The sequence below is a fragment of the Hemitrygon akajei genome, chromosome 1, assembly GCF_048418815.1.
Source record: "Hemitrygon akajei chromosome 1, sHemAka1.3, whole genome shotgun sequence".
Lineage (NCBI taxonomy): Eukaryota > Metazoa > Chordata > Chondrichthyes > Myliobatiformes > Dasyatidae > Hemitrygon > Hemitrygon akajei.
The window spans coordinates 118,825,841-118,849,022 of NC_133124.1; the positions used below are offsets into that span (position 1 = coordinate 118,825,841).

At 39.9% G+C, this 23,182-nt stretch overlaps 1 protein-coding gene across 1 annotated transcript in view; it reads left to right on the forward strand.

The window, feature by feature from the left end:
- Positions 1-18,194, forward strand: part of atp9b (ATPase phospholipid transporting 9B) — a 312,373-nt gene extending 294,179 nt beyond the window's left edge. The window contains exons 25-29 of the mRNA XM_073050696.1: positions 1,738-1,802; positions 1,897-2,005; positions 7,367-7,424; positions 9,351-9,554; positions 16,170-18,194. Coding sequence (XP_072906797.1) covers positions 1,738-1,802; positions 1,897-2,005; positions 7,367-7,424; positions 9,351-9,554; positions 16,170-16,306 — 573 coding nt within the window. The 3' untranslated portion in view covers positions 16,307-18,194. The remainder of the gene's footprint in view (positions 1-1,737; positions 1,803-1,896; positions 2,006-7,366; positions 7,425-9,350; positions 9,555-16,169) is intronic.
- Positions 18,195-23,182: the final 4,988 nt, after the last annotated feature.

Here is a 23,182-nt window from a genome sequence, read left to right on the forward strand (position 1 = left end):
GTTCTCTGAAGTCCCACTGCAGAATGTCCTTCCTCTTCTTCCCGATGTCATTTGTGCCGACATGCACTACCACTTCTGGCTGTTCACCTTCACCCTTGAGGATTCCCTGCAATCGGTCCGTGATGTCCTGGATCCTAGCACCAGGGAGGCAACACACCATCCTTAAATCTCGCCTGTTGCCGCAGAAACCCCTTTCCGTACCTCTTACTATGGAGTCCCCTACTACCACGGCTCTTCCTGATGTCTGACTCCTCGGCTGTGCTTCTGCACTAATTTTCGGCTCGCAGACCTGTCCGCCTCTCAGACTGGCAGTATCTTCTGTCCTGACAGCTTCCAAGAAGGTGAATCTGTTTACGAGAGATACATCCCCTGGGGTCTTCTGTACTTCAAGCATCCTTTCCTTCCTCATCATCACCCCCTTTCTCTCTTCTGGTATCCTCAGTGTAATGACCTCACTGTAGGTCCTGTCCTGAAGACCCTCGTTTTCGCGGATAAACCTGAGGTCATCCAGTTCTTTCTTCAGTGCTGCAACATGCTCCTTCAGAAGCTGAATCTGGACACACTTTCCACAGCTGTAGCAGCCGGGGGTACCATCCCACATCATGCACGTAGCACACTGAATCAGCTTAGCGGTCATGTCTCCACCCTCTGCAATTGTGCCTGGCATTCAGCAACTGTCAGAACTGTGGTAACAAGCAAATTCCATTTATAGAGCTTATTTGGGTCTTGTGTGCACATTGAATTATGATGTGACATATTCTAAGATGTACAAACTGCCATACAGCCTTCTGCGTCCAGCCTGATCCATAAAGTCCCTATACCTGAGCCATTCTTTCAAAGTTTTCCTGGGGTGTTAGTGTAAAATAATAAAAATGATGAAGAGGGCTTCCACACTGGATCAGATAAAAAGACCAGTATAAGATGACCCATTGCCATTATAAATCAAATGTCAAAACACAGCCAACTTCATTCACTGATTAATTTCTTACTAATTCCCCTGACTGCTGAGTGTAGTTAGCTTCTCGCTGCTCATCACTTCGGTGATGGAGATGGGTGAAATGTACTTCCCTGTTGTGCTTTCCGTTCAAATTTGATGCTGCACATGTTGATCAATACTTGTCTTTAAATGGAGTATCTATCATTTCCAAAAATATCTTCCCCTTATACACAGCATCTGTGTTGTTATATAATTAAGTATTATACAAGACCTTCAATACTGAGCATTTGCTTTAATTCTTATAAATGTAAATACACTTGAGTAATGGCTTTGTGTGTCTTAAAGTTGGGCGTCACAATAGTCTAGCAGTTAGCGTGACACTATTACAGCTCAGTGCATTAGAACTCAAGTTTAATCCCAGTGTCCTCTGTAAGGAGTCTGTATATAATCCCTGTGGAATGTGTGGATTTTCTCCAGGTGCTCTGCTTTCCTCCCACAGTCCAAGGAAGTACTGGGTAATAGTTTAATTGGCCGTGTAAATTGTTCCGTGATTAGGCTAAAGCTAAGTCGGCGGTTGCTGGGCACCAGGGCTCAAAGGGCCTATTCTGCAAAGTATATGTACATTAAAATAAAACAAAATATTTTCAACAAGATATTGGTTGAGAGCATGAGACTGCATACCTAAATGCTGTAATAATATTAAACACTATAATAACTGAAGTAAATGTTAACACTTCTGAACTATTTGCACTCTGGGTATTTTCTTCAGCTATTAATAAGTTTTGCTTTTGATCTCTTAGGCTGTATTTTCTTCAGTGTTCTATTTTGCATCAGTGCCCTTGTATCAGGGCTTCCTCATGGTGGGGTAAGTATCAATATATAAATCCAAAAAACATTATCTAATTTTGAGGAATATAAATCTTGAGAATGATGAATTTGTTGACTACTTGCATTTTTAGGTATGCTACCATCTACACGATGTTTCCTGTTTTCTCTCTGGTGTTAGACCAGGACGTAAAGCCAGAAACAGCAATATTATATCCAGAGCTTTACAAAGACCTTACGAAGGTGTGTAGTAAATTTGAAGATTTGTGCATATTTTATGAAAACTCAATAAATACACATGATACACAAATATTTATTGTATACACAGAAATGTATCTTGTTTTGAAACTGAAATTAAAGCTATTTTACTCTTCATCAGATACAATGTCTATCAAACAAAGTGTATTGGGCAAAACTTTTATTGAGTTTATGACAGATGATTGACTTTCATTACAGTGTAACCTATAGTTATAATGTGCAAATTTAATAATACTCACTACTTTTGAAACAGATGTTGCAAAAGGATTTAGGGTGCTTTTGCCTCTGCATGCGTGCACGTAGGCGTATTTGCGTGTATGCATGCACATACACATGTAAGCACACACACACAGAGTCAGAAACTCAACAAGTGTAGTGGATTATGTAGTTCATTATGTTAAAGTGCTTTATAGTTTGGTACATTCCACTTTTGCCAATTTTTGCGGAAAGGCACTTCCTTCTGCCTACAAATATGATTGAGCTAATTCATATCTTTGTCATAGGATTTGGATGTCATGGGCAAGGCCAGCATTTATTGACCTTCCCAACCTCGTGTTCAATATGTGGTGATGACTAGTCCTTCTGGAGAAGGTGATCTGGATAAGGCATTGCAGAATTTCAACCCAGCCAGGATGGTAGAATACCATTAGATTTCTAAGCCAGGCCAGGGGGTCATATGGGAATAAATTTGGAAGCAGTAGTATTTCTACATCCCTCCTACTCCTGTCCTTTGTATTTAGAGGTCACCTGTTTGGGAGATGCGTCAGAGTAGTATTGGCTGGGAGTGACTGATGGAGGAAACAAAGAGCTGTAGGTGATAGAATCTGGTTTAAAACAAAGGCATTCAGAGCATGGAACCAAATTAGGGAGGTGGAGTGGGTAAATGGAAACAGTGATGCGAAGAGGACCCAGTGGGGTTGAATATGTGAGTGGGCAGATGGATTGTGTGGTGGAGAAGAAAGAAACGCGAGGACTGGGAGTGAGGGCTGTAAGAGGAACCAGGCAGACTAAGTGGAGAGAGAACAGGGACAGAAGGGGAGCAGGTTACCTGAAATTGGAAAATTCAATGTTCATGCCATTACCAGATGGAATATGAGGTGCTATATTTTCAAGACTGTGTTTGGTGTTTTGACTGCCATAATGTATTAGAAATCAACCTAGGCACTGCTAATGCTGACATAACTATAGAGTCAGTTGAAGGTTTGTTCTAAAATTGCATACTTCAAAAGCAAACAGAAACAAGAGTCCTTTTTATCACAGGCCCTGGGGGCACTTGCAGTGACCTTACTAAATATTCGATCTTGAATTATATTGCTGACATTCTGCACCACAAATATTCTAAAAGAAATAATAAAGTACTTTGAAGGATTTATACAATTTTTCAGTTATCAGCAAAATGTAATCAGTTAGTCAATTAGGTAAATAACCCCTGCGGTTATCTGATTCTGCTACAAATGTTATGTAGAATACAATGACCATAGAAGTTAACAAGACCACTATCAGTTGCAAATGTGGTGCCTTTATTCAGGAAAGGAAATAGGGATAATCAAGGTATCTATGGGCCAGTCAGCCTCACATTATTGGTAGCAAAGAGGACATTGAGGGATATGATTCATGCACATTTGGAAATATGTAGTCTGTTTAGAACAATCTGCGTAGCTTTATGTGGGGCAGGTCATGCCTTAGAAACTTGACTGAGATTTTGATGACGTGCCAAAGGAGCTTGATGAGACTAAATGGGCATTATCTACATGGACTTCAGTAAGGCATTTAATAAGACCCCTCGTGTTCAGCTGGAATGGTGGATGTTTTGAAGCATGAGGGCACTTTACACTGGGAGAGATTAAAAATGTCTGTAAGCACACCTGTTGCACACATCGAGTACTCGCCCTGCGATGTCATCTGGAGCCGTGTCCTTGTGACTATCCACTCAGAAAACCTGCGTGCTTCGGCCTCAGAGATGACCAAGCTGCCGGTCGCATCACCTGCAGGTCTCCTCTGGGGCTCTGTATTGGCAACATCGAATCGAGCATAAGAAAGATTTAGCTCGATGGGAGAGAGGCAGCAATGTTAGAAACTCCACTGCATTTAGCTTTGAAGTCTGCGATGCTCTGCAGACCCTGCCATAAGCTGCGTGTATTGTTGGTGGAAATTTGAGTCTGAATTTTATTTCAGATTTGCCTTGATGACTTTGCACAGATCATAGCTACATTTCTTTAGCTCATGCTGATTACTGGCAATGTAGCTCTATGCTGCGTGGTGCAGGCACCTAGGAAGAATAATTGGCTGCGTTCAATTATCGCATCCTACAAATCTTCATTTTAATTGTAACATTCAAGAAGATTGTCGATACCTTTAAATTCTTCGTAATTCCTATCTTGTTGAAGTAGTAAAATCATTTATTTCCACTCCCGGCTGTTTCTGGCGTCTCCAAGCCCAAATACTTGAAACTATAGTGAGCAAAACAGTTCTGAATGGGCTTACTGTTTATTTCTCACTAACTATCAGTAACAAAAAATACTGCTTTTTGAAGACAGATATGTAAGTGATGCTATTTAAAAACTGTTCACTCTAACCAGGGTGCAGTGTCTAACGGCCACACGACATGCACGCCAGTGATTCTAGTTAGAAAATGTTTGGCAACAGTGTCCTGCCCCAATTAAGCAGAATAGTGTCCCAAGTAAACAGATAGAATCCCGGCAATTTACTCAACTTGATTTTGTTCTTTAAGAATTATCCCAAATAATTGGATGCCCCGATTAACCAATGAGCCAATTAACCAGAATTCAATGTATATATTAAAAAAAACAAGATTATGCAGGCAGTCAGGATGGTGAAGAAGGGTTTTGGCACTAAGTATAAATGTTGGAGTGTTAATTTGCAGTTGTACAAGACGTAGGAGAGGCCATTTGAAATATGTTTACTTTTGGTTGTGCTGCTGTAAGAAAGATGCCATCAAGGTGGAAATAGCATAGAGGAAATTTGTGGATGTTTCTGGGACTCAAAGTTATGGAGAGATGTTATCAAGGTTGGGACTTTAATTTGAGTATAGGACAATGATGGGTGATCCTAGAGGTATATAAAATCATGAAGGGCATAAATAGATTCATTGTGCAAGGTCTTTTTTCCAGCGTTAGGCAACAAGAACTAGAGGTTTAAGTTGAGAGGGTCGAGATTTAATAGGAACATCACAGGCAGACAACGGTCAGTATATGGAAGTTGTTGAGGCAGGTATACTAACAACATTTAAAATGTACTTGGACATGTACATGAGTAAAAAAAAGGTTTAGGGGATATGGGCCAAACACAGGAATAGTTTAAATGGGAATCGTAGTCAGTGTGGACCATTTGGACCAAAGGGCCCATTTCTGTGCTGTAAGACTCTCTGACTCCTCTACTGTGATTAGGACTAGCACCCTCAGAATGCTCCACCATTCAGTAAGATCACATCTCGATTCTAGTTTCCTGTCTGATCCCCACACCCATTAATTCCACTCTGGTTTAAAAAAAATCTATCTCAGCCTTGAATAGACTTAACTGTTGAACCATTGATTCATCATATATTTTTGTACTCAGTTGGTATACTGCCATCTATCTCTTTACACTTTAGATTGCTGTACGTACTTTTTGCTTTTACTCTCCATACTTTGAAAAGTGCACTGTAGATTGGTTTTTAATGGGGACAAAATCAATAATGTGCTAACAAAGACTATGGCATGATCTATTTTTATAACTTGAAACGTATTAGCTGCTTTTAAGAGCATGTAAAATGCCGTAATTTTTTATTTTTTCTCATTTAGAGCTACTTTGTCCTGTTTATGTCAGAAGGTGATGTTATTTTTGGGCTGGGTTTGATTGGTACTGCCAGTCCTCTGACTCATTCAACTGGTCAGTCTTAAATTAAGTCTTGGCACTCAGCCCTTATTGGATAGTTCAGAGCAAAGTACTGCATTTGCTGGGAATCAGAAACCTAAGTAATTTTAGAGCTACTCAGTCTGGAAGCATCAGTGATGAAAGGATTGAAAGTTAACATTTTAATTCTATTTCCTTTCATCGGCATTGGGAAAGGTTAGACATCAAATAAATTTAAGAGTACAGAGGTAAGAGGGTGAGCTAGAGGGAGCAAAAAGTTTGTGAGAGGGTGGAAGGCAAGGGAGTTAAAAGGCATAAAGGGTGATGGTGCAAGGGGAAGGAGGAAATATAAATGCAAAGTAATTTACTGAACTCAAGAGGAAATTTATGTTTTGGCTTTGTACCATTGTGTTTTGCATGAGTCTCTCGAACCATCATCGTTCTGCTTTCTCTTCTAAGATGCTCTTTAAAGCCTACCTTCTGAACAAGTTTTTTGCTTATTTGCCCTTGGAGTTGATTTACTATTGTTACATGTACTGAGGTACAGTGAAAAGCTTGTCTTGCGTATTGTTCAGACAGATCAGTTCATTACAGAGTGCATTGAGGTAGTACAAGGTAAAATGATAACAAGGCAGTAAGTGCAGTGCAAGAAGGTAATAAAGTCCAAGATCATAACAAAATGGATTGTGAGGCCAAGAGTCCACCCTACTGAACCAACCTTTTAATGGAGGTGTAGAGGCTGTCCTTGACCTTGCATTTGTAGGCTTTTGTATCTTCTGCTTTTGAGAGAGGAAAAAGAAAATGTCTGAGGTGGGTGGGATCTTTGATTATGCTGGCTGCTTTACTGGGTTAGCAAGAAGTATAGGCAGGGTCCACAGAGAGGAGGATGTACCGTTCTATTTATTTATTTTTATTTAGAGAGAGGGCGCAAAACAGGCCATTCTGGCTCACTGAGCTGTGCTGTCCAGCAGCCAATCAATTTTAACCCTAACCTAATAACAGGACAGTTTACAAAGACCAATTAACCTACTAACTGCACATCTTTAGATTGTGGGTGGAAACAGGAGCACTCGGAAGAAACCCATGGCACATAGGAAGGAGGGAACATACAAACTCGCTTACGGAGGACGCCAGAATTGAACTCCGTGCTGTAACAGCGTCGCGCTAGTCACTACACCACGGTGGTGCCCCATCATCTTGTGTGGATGAAAGTCATATTTGTTTGAGGTTTTTGGGAAAACATTTCAGGTATTTTAGTTGAAGGTGCAATGTAGATGCAAATTGGTGTCACCAATAATAATACCTTCCCCATCCAGAGATGTTCTTACTGCTGGTTGAACCAAGGTGCTCTAGTAAAATAGATCTTAGTAACTTCCATACCAGGCAACTGATCTAGTTTCTGAGTTAATGTCAATGTGTCTTAAGTTGGATGCAACTTAGATTATGGTTAAAAGAATACATAGATGTTTAACTAATGTGGTTTTCTTTTGTTAGGGTCGCTCATTATCCTTCAAGACATTCCTTATTTGGGTTCTAATTAGTATATACCAAGGTAGGTCACAAGTTTAAAAAACTGGAAATAAAACTTATGGCATCTAAGCTTTGAAGTGGTTCTATATTTAAAAAGCCGCAGGTTAGTGATGCTTGATTGGGTTAAAGCATTTCAATCCATTTGCTGACTGCAATTTTTACCACTAGTGTTTGTTACTTGAAACTATCTCTCTAAATTAATCTAATGATAACAAAATTAAATTGTGTTACTAAAAATGTTTACAATGCAGAATTTTTCTGGAAAGCAGAGGCACATGCTTTGTTGCCAAAGGCTTTCATTGAAGTTAATGTTGCCTTTGGGAAGCATGAATTCATATTGTTAACACAAGAGATTCTGTAGATGCTGAAAATCTTGAGTTTATATTCTTTGCAGCTTGAACTGGAAATCACTGTACCCTGCCCTTTGAATATGCTGAGTAAGATACAAGAGACTGCAGATGCTGCAGTCTGCAGCAACAAGCAAACTGCTGGAGATGCTCAGTGGGTTAAGCAACATCTGTGGTGGGAAATGGACAGTTGATATTTCAACTGGACTGAAAGATGAAGGATCTCGATCTGAAGTAATTGACTGCCCATTTCCCTCCGATGATGTTGCCTAACCTGCTGAGTTCCTCCAGCAGATTTGTTTTAGCTAAAAGATGCATCTTTAAAAGCTTTTACTTTTAAAATTAAAGAGTACCACTTGCTAGTCAAGTGGCTGATTGTGTATCCAAGGATTCTGCCTGGTTTGAATCTCACTGCTTTGAAACAAAGGGTTTTGTGTTTCCGAAAGAGCAGTATTTACTTACTTGAGGGGAAGTTAATAAGACTGATGTTGTCAGTCCACCCAAAATGCACTCCATTAACATGGAAATGACAACTTGAAAAATAAATCTAATCATCAGACTATTAAAGATGATATTGAAATGAACAATGTAAAACACCCTTTGTAAAAATGTATACTTTGCATATATTAAAGGTAAAAAGAAGTTATTAGACCCTTTCTTATATGTCAACCATTTAAAATCTACAAAATATCCCTATGTTCAGATGATTAACCCACATACAGTACTTTAATATAGTCATAGATCTCTAATGTATCAGCAGTAATCTGCTGAAATGATTATTTCTTAAAGAATGCATTCCTAGAAAATGGACATTTGAAATGCTTCCTGCAGAATCTAACGAGTTATATTTGCAAATTTTAGTTTGTAAATATAATGCTGCGTGTTCTTTAAGCATGTTATAGGTGACAGATTCACAGTTCATGGACTGCTCCGTCAATATATTGGAGCTCGCTCATCTCCATGTTCCTCTACAGTGGGAGGCCAGTCTATCATCAGCCACATGCTCCATCAGTATATTGGAGCTTACTCATCTCCATGTTCCTCAACAACGGGAGGCCAGTCTATCTTCAGTCACATCCATCACTCTGTTTGTTTATGGGCATTGTACAACCTTGCACTGACTTCCCTTTACTTTGATTCTCATTTAGTGGCACTCAAACACCCAGACAACAATTTACAGGTTGTGTTTTTTGTAATCCTGTCCCCCATTATCAATGCAGCAATCAGATTAGTTCTGAGTTGAGTTTTGTACCTGTTACGTAGGCTATCCTTAAATTCCATTCTTGCTATGGTTGACAGTGATAGAATCCAGTTAGATCCTGTGACTTAAACAAAAAACTGAATATTTGAATAATTATTTCATTTGTTCCACTCTCCCTTTTAGATTCTAATTAACCTGTTTAATCCGCCTGGTAGTGTTGAACACCCAGTTGCTATCACTACCGCTGTGAAATAGGCCTCATTTGTCATTGATAGCCTGTGATTTTACACATACACCTTAATCTTCATAGGGTTATACGTATAATTAATTAATCATATTTTCACATATCCTGTCTTTGATCAGGAGATGAACAATTATAACTGTTAATTTATTGTTTCAGGTGGCATTTTAATATATGGAGCATTGGTGCTGTTTGAGTCAGAGTTTGTACATGTTGTCGCAATTTCCTTCACTGCATTGATTTTGACTGAGTTACTGATGGTTGCACTTACTATCCGAACCTGGCATTGGCTGATGGTTGTGGGGGAGTTCCTCAGTCTTGGCTGCTATGTGGCCTCCCTTGCTTTTCTCAATGAGTATTTTGGTAAGTTGTTTGAGAGGTACGTTGATGAATTTGTAAAAATAATGCATCATGCATTATCAAGTCTGATGCTTCAGTTGCACATAAGAATTGCAGTGTTTGTTTTCTGTTTATCCAGTGTAATATTGTGTCTGCTGTATGTATGTATACTTGTTGCATTGTTTTTAACCATGGAAGTATTTTATAGAGGAGTAAAAGTATTTCAGGTATTATGCTCTATATCAAGTTGTAACGTGATGGGGTGGTGCATGCTGGACTTGGCCTGCTGTCAGCAGTAACCTGCACATATAACCATATAACAATGACAGCACGGAAACAGGCCATCTCGGCCCTTCTAGTCCGTGCCGAACGTTTATACTCAACTAGTCCCACTGACCTGCACTCAGTCCATAACCCTCCATTCCTTTCCTGTCCATATACCTATCCAATTTTTTTTAAATGACAAAATCGAACCTGCCTCTACCACTTCTACTGGAAGCTCGTTCCACACAGCTACCACTCTCTGAGTAAAGAAGTTCCCCCTCGTGTTACCCCTAAACTTTTGCCCCTTAACTCTCAACTCATGTCCTCTTGTTTGAATCTCCCCTGCTCTCAAATGGAAAAAGCCTATCCACGTCAACTCTATCTATCCCCCTCATAATTTTAAATACCTCTATCAAGTCCCCCCTTCAAGCTTCTACGCTCCAAAGAATAAAGACTTAACTTGTTCAACCTTTCTCTGTAACTTAGGTGCTGAAACCCAGGTAACATTCTAGTAAATCTCCTCTGCACTCTCTCTATTTTGTTGACATCTTTCCTATAATTCGGTGACCAGAACTGTACACAATACTCCAAATTTGGCCTCACCAATGCCTTGTACAATTTTACCATTACATCCCAACTCCTATACTCAATGCTCTGATTTATAAAGGCCAACATACCAAAAGCTTTCTTCATTACCCTATCCACATGAGATTCCACCTTTAGGGAACTATGCACCATTATTCCTAGATCACTCTGTTCTACTGTATTCCTCAATGCGCTACCATTTACCATGTTATGTCCTATTTGGACTATTCCTACCAAAATGTAGCACCTCACACTTATCAGCATTAAACTCCATCTGCCATCTTTCAGCCCACTCTTCTAACTGGCCTATATCTTTCTGCAAGCTTTAAAAGCCTACTTCATTATCCAAAATGCCACCTATCTTAGTATCATCTGCATACTTACTAATCCAGTTTACCACCCCATCATCCAGATCATTAATGTATATGACAAACAGCATTGGACCCAGTACAGATCCCTGAGGCACACCACTAGTCACCGGCCTCCAACCTGACTAACAGTTATCCACCACTACTCTCTGGCATCTCCCATCCAGCCACTATTGAATTCATTTCACTACTTCAATATTAATACCTAACCTACTGGTGTGAATGAGGTGGCTGATCTCAATGGCATGTTCCTGAGGACCTGTCTACGAATACCTAAGGGGCATTGTAAAAAGGCTAAGCAGGTTCATAGCTTTGCCTTTTCTCAAAACTAAGCGATTTGAAATTACAGTGGAAGCTTCCAAGTTGACAACATGAACATTAATTTCTCTAAATTCTGATAATTTCTTGCTGCTCCCCCATCTCCCTTTTTCCATCCCCCATTCTGGCTCCCCTCTTAGCCCTTCTCACCTGCCCATTGCCTACCTGTGGTGCCTCCCCCACCTTCCTTTTCTCCCATGGTCCACTCTCCTATCAGATTCCTGCTTCAGCCATTTTTACCTCTTCCACCCATCACTTCTCAGCTTCTTACTTCAACCCCTCCCTCACCCACCCACCTTCCCCCTCACCTGGCCTCAGCTATCACCTGCCAGCTTTCCCTTTCCCCACCTTTGTCTTCTATCACCTTCCCCCTTCCTTTTTGGCCCTGATGAAGGGTCTTGGTCTGAAAAGACGACTGTTTATAGCTCTTCAAAAGTACTGCCTGACCTGCTGACTTCCTCCAGCATATTGCATGTGTGTTACAGTGGAAGATGATTTTTTTTTCTAGCCTAACTCCGGATGTTCTTTTGGTGTTCAGCAGAATCTTCCTACTGATGTACATTAGGGAAAGTGTGTGGAAACCTTCTCGAATATTAACCTTTAAATGCATCAGTATGGTATAAAGTTTCATGGTAAAATTCAGACATTAATTCTCGATCTCTGATACCTAGCACAATAATGCTTTGCATTTACACCAAGACTAATCCCACAAAGACTGATCATCCTGTGATCTTTTTTGTTTTTCTTACAAAAAGTTACTATCCATACTCCACATCAACTGTTTTTGAATGATCTTAAATCGTAAATAATATTTGTAAGTTCCTGTCATCCTTATGTTTGCTTTCTAAATAAATAATGCTTCAGTAACAATGCCTCGGTGTTTTGAGTCCTGACAGCTATCTAGCATTATAAAATAGTTCATTGCTGTTCAGCGGTGGGCACAACATAAAGGAAGAAGTGGAGAGGGACAGAATTCATGTGCCCTTTTGTCAACTTTCATCTATATCTTTCAGCATTCCTGCGTAATTAGTATGAACTTAAAACAAATATCAATAACATGGGTTGGGTTCATAGTTGTAATGCAAGGAAACAGTTCCTTTAGCCTATCTAGTTTCTGACCAAACCCCAACGCTATTTAGCAGTAATTAGTCTGTAAACTTCTATGTCTTTAATTTTTATTGTATAGAAAATAATAATTAAAACAATGAGATCTGAGGCCTCTGCCTTTATCAGTCAGAGTTGACCTTGGATATTGCATCCTAGCTGTGTAGGTATGCAAGCCTGGGCAGTACGCTATGGAGGACAAGCTGCTGCCCATGTAGCAAGCTCCCCTCTCCACATATCTGATGAACCCAAAGGAACGGCAGAGACCGATACAATTTGGTATCAGCAGCATCGCAGGAGTTGCCGATCAACATTGAACTCAATGTAGGAATGCCTTGGGGACTCCAGCTCTGGATTTTTCCTTCAGAGTGCACTCCTGAAGCCTTCCCCATGAGTTGATATAGCCACAAGGAGGAAAGGTCCGAGATCAGAGTTTTCCTTCTCCTAGATAAGCTGCCGACTATGGCTGATGAGCCCCATCTGCCCAAAGTGGATGGTTTTAAGGCACCAGTAACCCGCCTTTGCCCCTTCTCCTGTCAGTAGAAACGTTACTGCCGGGCTTAGTAGCTAAGCCACACATGAAGGCCAGGAGCCTTGGTTGTCAGAGGCTATTTGAGGCACATGCCATTGGGAGTATTTAATAGGTAGTGGGAGATTCTCCCCAGTGCCCCCTTCTCCACCCCCCCCCCCCCCCCGCCCCCGGCTATAGCAACCTTAAGTCAAGTCATCACTTTTATTGTCATTTCGACCATAACTGCTGGTACAGTGCATAGTAAAAATGAGACAACGTTTTTCAGGACCATGGTGTTACATGACACAGTACAAAAACTAGCTGAACTACGTAAAAAAAAACAACACAGAGAAAACTACACTAGACTACAGACCTACACAGAACTGCATAAAGTGCACAAATACAGTGCAGGCATTACAATAAATAATAAATAGGACAATAGGGCAAGGTGTCAGTCCAGGCTCAGTGTATTGAGTCTGATAGCTTGGGGGAAGTAACTGTTACATAGTCTGGTCGTGAGAGCCCGAATGCTTCTGAGCCTTTTCCCAGACGGCAGGAGGGGGAAGAGATTGTATGAGGGGTGCATGGGGTCCTTCATAATGCTGTTTCCTTTGCGGATGCAGCATGTAGTGTAAATGTCCGTGATGGTGGGAAGAGGGACCCCGATGATCTTCACAGCTGACCTCACTATCCGCTGCAGGGTCTTGCAATCTGAGATGGTGCAATTTCTGAACCAGGCAGTGATGCAGCTGCTCAGGATGCTTTCAATACAACCCCTGTAGAATGTGCTGAGGATGGGGGGTGGGAGATGGACTTTCCTCAGCCTTCGCAGAAAGTAGAGATGCTGCTGGGCTTTCTTTGCTATGGAGCTGGTGTTGAGGGACCAGGTGAGATTCTCCGTCGGTTGAACACCAAGAAACTTGGTGCTCTTTACGATCTCTACCAAGGAGCCATCGATGTTCAGCGGGGACTGGTCGCTCTGTGCCCTCCTGAAGTCAACAACCATCTCTTTTGTTCACATTAAGAGACAGGTTGTTGGCTCTGCACCAGTCCGTTAGCCGTTGCACCTCCTCTCTGTAAGCTGACTTGTCGTTCTTGCTGATAAGACCCACCAGGGTTGTGTCATCAGTGAACTTGATGATGTGGTTCGAGCTGTGTGTTGCAGTACAGTCGTGGGTCAGCAGAGTGAACAGCAGTGGACTGAGCACGCAGCCCTGGGGAGCCCCCGTGCTCGGTGTGATGGTGTTGGAGATGCTGCTCCCGATCCGGACTGACTGAGGTCTCCCAGTCAGGAAGTCTAGGATCCAGTTGCAGAGGGAGGTGTTCAGGCCCAGTAGGCTCAGCTTTCCAATCAGTTTCTGAGGGATGATTATGTTGAATGCTGAACTGAAGTCTATGAACAGCATCCAAACATATGTGTCTTTTTTGTCCAGGTGGGTTAGGGCCAGGTGGAGGGTGGTGGCAATGGCGTCATCTGTTGAGTGTTTGGGACGGTACGCAAACTGCAGGGGGTCCAGTGAGGGGGGCAACAGGGTCTTAATATGCCTCATGACGAGCCTCTCGAAACACTTCATGATGATGGATGTAAGTGCAACAGGATGGTAGTCATTTAGGAACCTAAAAACACAAAATTTAGCAAAATGCAAACATGAAAATCTGGCACATTTCAAGGTCGGTAGACTGCACCAGCAGCACTTCCGTACTTTATAATATTGGATGGCCAACCAGGTCAGGAAGGTCATTAAATGTTATCATGACTACAGGCATTTGGAAAATTAATAATTTCAGCTAAAGAAATTTAGAATTATCATTTATGAAATGGAACCAATCAGTAGTAGGTCAAGTAAGTATTTCCTCATTAATAATTGGTTAAAGTAAGTAGGAGAATGATCATTAGGATGGGTCATCTTAGTGGACTTTAGTCTTGGTGTGGGGAAGGAACCATGCCCAGGTTATTGGTCATGGTCATGGTCCCATTGTTATTGCCATCCTTATGTCGAATTTGTCTGTAGGACAGAAAACAAACAAAACTCATAGACTATAATAACCATACCAAAACAGTACTGTAATAAATGGCATGAAAAGCACAAGCCTGATAAGAAAGAACAATTTCTAAAAATAGAATTAATTAGTGAGTGGGTAAAAACTAATTCTACTGTTCAATGGAACAAACATATATGTACGTTGAAATTCTCAATTTTACAAAATGGAAGCACCTTTTTATGCAGGGGTGTCTATAACATAGGGACAGACTGTGCTGTGCGAAATCAGGGTTATCAGAATAACTTTGGAGTTTTTCCCCCTTGAGATAAGTCTGATCAATGTAAAAGACTGCAGATGCTGGAATCTGGGAGGGGGAGAAAGCAGCATGCTGGAGGAACACAGCATGTCAGGCAATATCTGTGGTAGGAGATAGCCATTTGATATTTCTGTTTGGGACCCTTCATCTGGGTTGCTGAAATAAGATAAAATTGGAGACTGCCAACAATGGTATTAAGGATTACCCCTAAAGAGTAATCAGAATCAGGTTTATTATCACTGACATTTGTGTGAAAGTGTTGTGATCAAGTTATACAGTGGAATAGTCCCATGGTCATCATTTTAAGATTGGTTCCTCTTCGACTTGAGTGTAGTCCTATAATTTTCGTAGATCATTATATTTCTCTCTCATCCAGTGCATTTTATTTCATAGATGTCATAGCCTCTTCACATCTGAGTTGAGAATAAATGTCCAGCTAATATGTCGTCCAAGCAATCTTTCTAAACGTTGGCTTAAATATTAATTATCATTCAAGGGCACTCACTGAACCAGTTGTTTTCCTAGGGATTAAATGTTGATTGCATGTTATGTGTTTTTTCTCTTGGAAAACAGACAAGTATTTCTCAAATCATTTCCACTTTGCTAGGATTGCAGCTCTCCTGGATTGCTCAGGAATATCCTGGGATTGAGGAAGATTTTCAAGCTTATCTACTGTACTTAGTACACAGTTAGCCTTTTTCTTTCCTTGGCTGCCTCAGAGCAGCTCTTCCCACATCCAACTAGATTTGCTTTGGTCCACAGTTTACTCATAAAAGGCCTTTAATCACTGTGCCGATCATCATGGTTTCCCTATTACTATCAGGCATGCAGCTAAGTAGTGCGGTGACCAAACCTCCAGGTCAGAGGTTAGCAGCAATCAGTTCAGGGTGGTTGTGGGAGGGAAGCTTTGCTGAGGTGATTGGTCTGTCTGCTCATTAGTAGCACATGACATTTCATGTGATCAAGAGTATGAGGAATGCCATCTCTCTTCAGGGTTGTGTCTTGCCTATGGATACTTTCGGACCTGAAATATAGGTTCTAGTTACTTTCTGAAAATATTTTCGCAGTTATTTTAATCAGTGTTAATATAAAAGAAATTTTGGTTGTAAAATATGTCTTTTGTTCCTACTTAGGATTGTGTTTGAGTATTGTTGTATGGTTTATAACGCAATAAATCTCTGCTTTTACAGATGTCGCCTTTATCACCACTGTGACCTTCCTGTGGAAAGTGTCAACGATTACCCTTGTCAGTTGTCTTCCACTTTATATTCTCAAGTACTTGAAGCGCAAATTCTCTCCGCCCAGTTACTCCAAACTTACCTCATAATGCAGATTTTTTTTTGCTCAATAAGTAGCACTTTTGCCATTGCTGCGGATGGATCGAATCATCCCTATGAACACTTCACAGGGAATCTTAAATCTTGTGAAAATGGTCTGTTGACCAAACAGCCAAAAATAGCAATGAAGCACACAGTGTGCAGAGCATTAAAAGAAACTGAGAGCACTTCTGAATAACAGGTACTGCAAAGGAACTTTTGAAATGAAGGAATGCCTTCAGATATTTCAGACTACTGATGGAGTCAGGGAGAAAATGGATATAACTTGCCTTTGTATTTTTTTTTATTCCCTTCCCCTTTTTTCTTGCTAATTTATGTATACACTCAAATATACTTTTGTTGAAAATTGTCATTGTAGTTTTTAATTGTTCCTCTAAAACAGTTCTGCAACTAGATGCGGAATTGTCCATGAAGTACTAGTTAGCAAATGGTGTATAAACAAAATGCTCATATACTAATGCCATTGTACATAAAGCAGAAAATTAGCACTATATATTTATTGGAGTTTTATAAGAGCTCTCTACTTTAGCATTTGCTATTGGCTTGTCTTTATTTCCCTGCTTCTGAATTGTAGCTGTGTTTTGTGAAACAAATATGCACTAACAGGGAAATGCACAGCAGGCTCTTCAACATACCACATTGTTATTAGCATATTGCTGTCAATCTCCCCTTTATTTCTTCTCCAGTATTATCCACATACATGTATTTGGAAGTTTACCTTAGGAATTCTACAGCCTAAATTTTAAGTGAGGCACTCTAGAGAACTTATTTTTACAAATAGCCTAAGAACATACGTTATTGAATTACATTAAATTTTCATTTCTTCTTTGCCAGACTCCATTACAGTCTTGAGTCTGGAAGATTTTTTTGTCTCCTGAGGATTTGTGCTATATAATAGGCATTGTCCAAAACAACAACTGTAAAGAAACCAGCTTTCCTTCAAATCATATTAAGGACATAATTCTAATTATTTCAGGGCTTTGTGTTCCTGGATTGATTTCTGTAGCGTTTATATGATAAAGTGGAGTAGAGCAGAAGATGTGGTATTTTTACAAAGAGGATCAACAATGTTTTTTGCCAGCAAATTCCTGGACCCAGCACTGATTTAGAGTTTATTGCACTCTCTCAAAATTCCATTTAGAAAGTATACAAGAATACAATGTGTTGTTTTGTGAAACAAAGTATAATATATTGTAACTGACTTGTGGAAAATTAATTTTTGTAATCATTATGTATTAAAATTCATTTTTTGCATTCATTTTCTTATCCAGCGTTCTGGTTTATCAATCTGTCCATCCCGTAATGTGTCCAAAAGGAATAATTAGACAAGATCTTGGATTATAATGCTATTCCAGCCAATTGTTTTTAATTAAACATTTTAGGTTCCACGGTGATTATGCTGAAGTGTGTCCATAGCTTCCATGGCTGTACTTGAGACTCTGCTCTGATAGTGAAAGGATGTTGTATAGTATTTTTGTTAATAGCCTTCAAATAATGGATGCCTGGTGCAAGATTCCAATTGTTATTCTATACTGCAACTGTGACGTAATCGTATGAAATAAGTAACAGTGAAATGTGCTCTCATGGTCACCTTGATTAAGCAATCATCTGGATTAAGTACCCACACTACTCCTGTTGATAGCAATGGACATTTTATGGAGCCTGCATCAGGGTCTAGCTACCACCCTCAAACACAGTCAAGGTAATTGTTTTCAAACTGTGGTTGAGCCACCATTGAGTGTCACTGGACATTATTGGATTCAACCATTTTAAGGAATCATTAGATTTTAATGGTGAAGGTGACTATATTCAGATTTTACTGTATTGTTAACTCTAACTGGAGTTCCCTCTGCACAATAAAATGAATTTACATTTTCACAGATGTCTTTTCTGTTTTTTTGGGAACTTTTGATGTGATAAAATCAAGCATTACTATGGGTTTATTTAAATATATTATCTGATCATTTTGACATATTGCAATTTAAAATTTTCTTTATTTCTTTGTTTTGTAACAAGAAATTGTCTATTTGGGTGTTGAATGACAAATTTAGTTTGACATTTAAATGGATTTGTTGCTTAAGAAATCTTAAATTCAAGGTGAGTGCATTTAGCTAAATATCTGTATTTGCAAAGAAATTATTTAGTTTTATGAATAATTTTGTAGCCCAAATCAATTCTAACAGCTTTTTCCCCTAAGTTGATTATTCCGACAATAATGAAGTGAATGCCAAAGGGTATATATAATCTCCCAAAGCAAGTTCATTTCAAGCTTTGCTCATCTCTCATCCTCTCCATTCACCCAATGCTTTCTATTTTTCATGACTGTTCTTGAAACTCTTCTCCCTCTTGATTTGTTGATGCATTTTGATCTCTTCTACACCCTACTCACAATGGCATATGGATAGACTCATTGTAGAATTAATTATGATCAGTACGAGCAACACCACTGCTTGTCCTTTCCTACTAACTGAGAGAGATTAGTTGCTACTGGATTTTGGAAAAGTCAAAGTCAAGTTTATTGTCATGTGCCCAGGTGCATTGAAAAAACTTGCAGCAGTATCACAGGTACATAGCATCATACAAGTAGCATTCACAAGAAAAACAAATTGTACACAGTTTTTTTAAAATAGGAAAACACAATTAGAAGATTGGACCAAGTTCTCATAGTTTTGCTGAACTGTAGTAATTAAGGTTTTGCTGGTTAGTTCAAGAAACGAATGATTGAAGGGAAGTAACTTGTTGAAGCCAGTAGTGTGGATGTGGAGCTCAAGGCTACTGTACCTATTCAATGATAGCAGTGAGAAAATACATGCCCTGGATACTGACTCATCACCTGTAACTCAACCAACAGCCAGTTTAAAGATTGCTGTACTTAGTTGTACAGTCATGTCTGTTTAGAGACTAGGTTAATCTTTTTCTTAATCTAGAAGCATTGAAGACTCTTAATTGTCTTTTTTGGCCTGCGTCTACTAATGAGACCCCTGCCTCTCCCCCAAATTCAGCCCTCTCCCAACACCAACTTCTTCCCTCCACCTGGCTCTATTTGCCTATCATCCTTCAACCCTCCTCAAGCCACCATTCACCTACTTGCCCCTTCCTTGTCGCACCCTTCTCCCTCTCTTTTTACACTAGCTATCTTCCCTCTCCATTCTCAGCCCTGATACAGGATCCTAAACCAAAACATTGACAGTTCTTCTTTCCCCACATATGCTGCTCAACCACTGAGTTCCTGAAACAGTTTATTTTTAACAACTAGCTTAAAGTCCTTCCCAGAACAAATCTGAATTGTCCTTTCTTTTACAACATGTTGATTGATGAGCATAGAAATCTACAGCATATTACAGGTCCTTCGGCCCACAATGTTGTGCCAACCATGTAACCTACTCTAGAAACTGTCCTGAATTTCCCTAGTGCATAGCCTCTATTTTTCTAAGCTCCATCTAAGAGGCTCTTAAAAGATCCTATTGTATCTGTTCCCACCATTGCAGCCAGCAGTGCATTCCATGCACCCCCCCCCCACTTCCTGTGTGAAAAACTTACCCCGACATCCCCTTGGTACCTTTTTCCAAGCACCTTAAAACTATGCCCCTCATGTTAACCATTTTAGCCCCAGGAAAAAGCCTCTGGCTATCCACACGGTCAAGGCCCCTCATCATCTTATACACCTCTATCAAGTCACCTCTCATCCTCCGTTGCTCCAAAGAGAAAAGGCCAAGTTCACTCAACCTGTTCTCATAAGGCATGCTCCCCAATCAGGCAACATCCTTGTAAATCTCCTCTGCACTCTCTCTTTTGTATCTACATCCTTCCTGTAGTGAGGTGACCAGAACTGAACACAGTACTCCAAGTGGGGTCACTGTTTTGAAGATCCTTTGTCAGATCTGGAAAATAGAAATGTTTGTTGTAAAGGGGCAGTAGATTGTTTGATAGGTTTTAAAGTATTTCCCTGATAGGTGAAAATTTCTATGATGATAAAGCTTTAAATGGAACTATTTAGTGGAAAGGTTAATCCTGGAAAGTTAGAGAATGAAAACATAGTTACAAAGTGATCAATGCCCGGCAGATCAGTGTCATTGGGGAGAGAAAATCTGCACACAATGATAGCTAGCTGTAAGTTTCTATTTCACATAAGTAGAAGCTATGCCTAAATAAAACTGTGTGAGGGCACTGTGTGTATGTGTGTGTGTGTATGGATATCGAGTGTGTGAGGACACTGCGTGTATGTGTGAGTGAGTGTATGGATATCGAGTGTGTGAGGGCACTGTGTGTATGTGTGAGTGTGTGTATGGATATCGAGTGTGTGAGGGCACTGTGGGTATGTGTGTGTGATGCACAGTTATGCACAGTTAACTATATAAACTGTGACACAACAGTTCTAAAACCACATTCATTGTTGTCATTGTGATTCATAACATCATAAGATGTAATGCAGCAAACTGTCTACTGGAGGAACTGTGGGTCGTGTAGTATCTGGGAGGAAAATAATTTTTGATACTGTAAATTGAAACCTTGAGTCGGGACCTGATTTACCTGAACCCACTTAATTTCTCCAGCAGAATACTTGTGCTCTGGATTCCAGCATCTGCAGTCTTGTGTCTCCATGAAAGATATGGTGTTTGCAAATAAAGAATATTTAGCAAATTAAAATACATATACTTCTGAAGGTAATTATATTATGTTGTCATTGAACACTTGATTGTAGCTGAAACATTCAAAGCTTTAGTTAACTCTATTCACTTGAATGGCAGAATTTGGCATTTTCTCCTGTACAGTACCTTTAATCCTGTAGAGTGGAAGTAGTCGCTTTCCAACAAGTTCGCTGTTGCTGAGTTCCACATATATATGTATGTACCCCACTGAAGGTGAACATAATTTACAAAGTTTCATTCCATCTTAAATAACAAGTAATTGCAGCAATAATCCTGGGCCCAAAGCCATAAACAACATCATCAATTGTAAAAACTGGTGGGTATCGACTATGTGTCATAGTACATTCGTCACTGCCTTTTCACTGGCAGAACCTTGCCTCGAGCATAGCCCAAATTGATGAGATTAAGTTCCCCTTCTACAACAAGAATCAGATGTCAATTGAATTTTGGTTATTTCAGTTCGGTCCATGTAAGGTTCCCAGATTCATAATCCATTACCACAGAGATAGACGTTGCTGAAGAAGTTTCCAAATATTCCGCTGCACATCAGGTAGAAAATTTGCTTAACTAGCCTTACACTATTTCTCCAGGACTTGTGCCAAAATTCTGGCTGGAGACCATTATGCATGGCAGGAATATTCCCTTTAGTTTGGCACTGAATTCAACATTCCGTTCAATTATGATTGTGAAAAATGGAGATTGCTAATGGAGTACAAGAGCCATCAGTTCAGAGCTATCTATAGACAACTGACTGCAGGGTATTAATGTTGGCACTGGATAGTCAAAGTACAAAATATTTCATTTGGAAGGAATAATAACCCTTACCCAGGACATGCTGACGATGTGGAAAGCATTGAAATTATTTCAGGTTACCACTTCATCCACTGACCTTTATCTTACAATATAGTAAATAAATTATTTGAAGAGGGAGGAATTAATTTTTGATTATTATAAGATGAAATCTGCCAGGTAGCCTCATCAAAAGGCATGTTCTAGCCTGTGGGGCAGTGTCCAAGTTGTTTTTGCTTCCATTCCATCATAAAACTATTGTTTGCTTCATGGCTACCTGTGAGTTAATTCACTCTACTCAAAGATTTGTTCATTGTCAAAATTTGCCCCACAGTCCCATCGTTAACTCCATCCAGTGTTATCAATGTGAACTGGGTCTTAAAGTGTAGACAGGGTTTTCTGGTTTTGGGTGAAACATGTAAAAACCTTGGGGGTTTAGAACCAAATATACTCAGAGAAAATTAGCTTGAGAAGGTATCTCATTAGAAGTACTATATTTTGCTCCCCAGCGAAGTTTTTTATTGAGTGGGAATTTACCACATGATCTCCAGCTTCCCCTCAAATCTGCACAACAGTACACTGAAATCATGGACAATCAGTTCTGACTTTATCCACCTGCTTTTCTCTGACACCTTGATACCCTTCTTTAACAATCAAATACTCATGGGCTGAAGTTGACTGAACAAGCATATGCTGTGAGTGGGAGAATGTTTCAAATTTTCAGTTAAGATGTAAAGAGAGTCTCCAAACTTTGCACTGAATGCCATGACTCCCAAGTTCCCTAAAGAAGTAGCAAAATCTGTAGATCCTGGAAATCTGAAATAGAATCAGACAATGCTGGGAGTATTCAGTAGGACAGGAAGTATCTGTGAAGGGAGAAAGAGTGTTTCTGTTCTAGTGAACAGATTTCATGAGCACCAGTTGGGTCATCAGCCAAATGTTCATTGCTGTTTTCGAGGGCAACATAATTGAATAAATTTGGTGGTGAGTGTATCCCACATTAATCCTTCACTCCTAATGCGTTTTGATGATCTCGAGTGACAATGATGCCCACTTGGTTTAAATTCTTAGGTATAGAATATGTCTGGTCATTTCAGGGATCTAGTTGAGTTTTTTGTGGAGTTCTCTCACAATTCCAACAAGTTGATTATAATAGATGCAGATTTTGAGAATGTTCATCCTAAAAGACAAACTTGCACTTCCATGTTGCCTTTGATGAATACAGTAGCCCAGGCAATACGTTACTTTCAAAAAGTGGTCAGTGTTACAGTGACATCATATTGCTTGCTAAGTTATCAAGAATATTGGATAATTGGAAATATATTTCTAGCATTGCATGCTTTGCAAGCAAACATTTGTGAAATTTGAGGTGCAAAGCTGAATTTGAGTTGTAGAGCCATTTAGTCTCCTGTGGTGTTCAACTAAAAT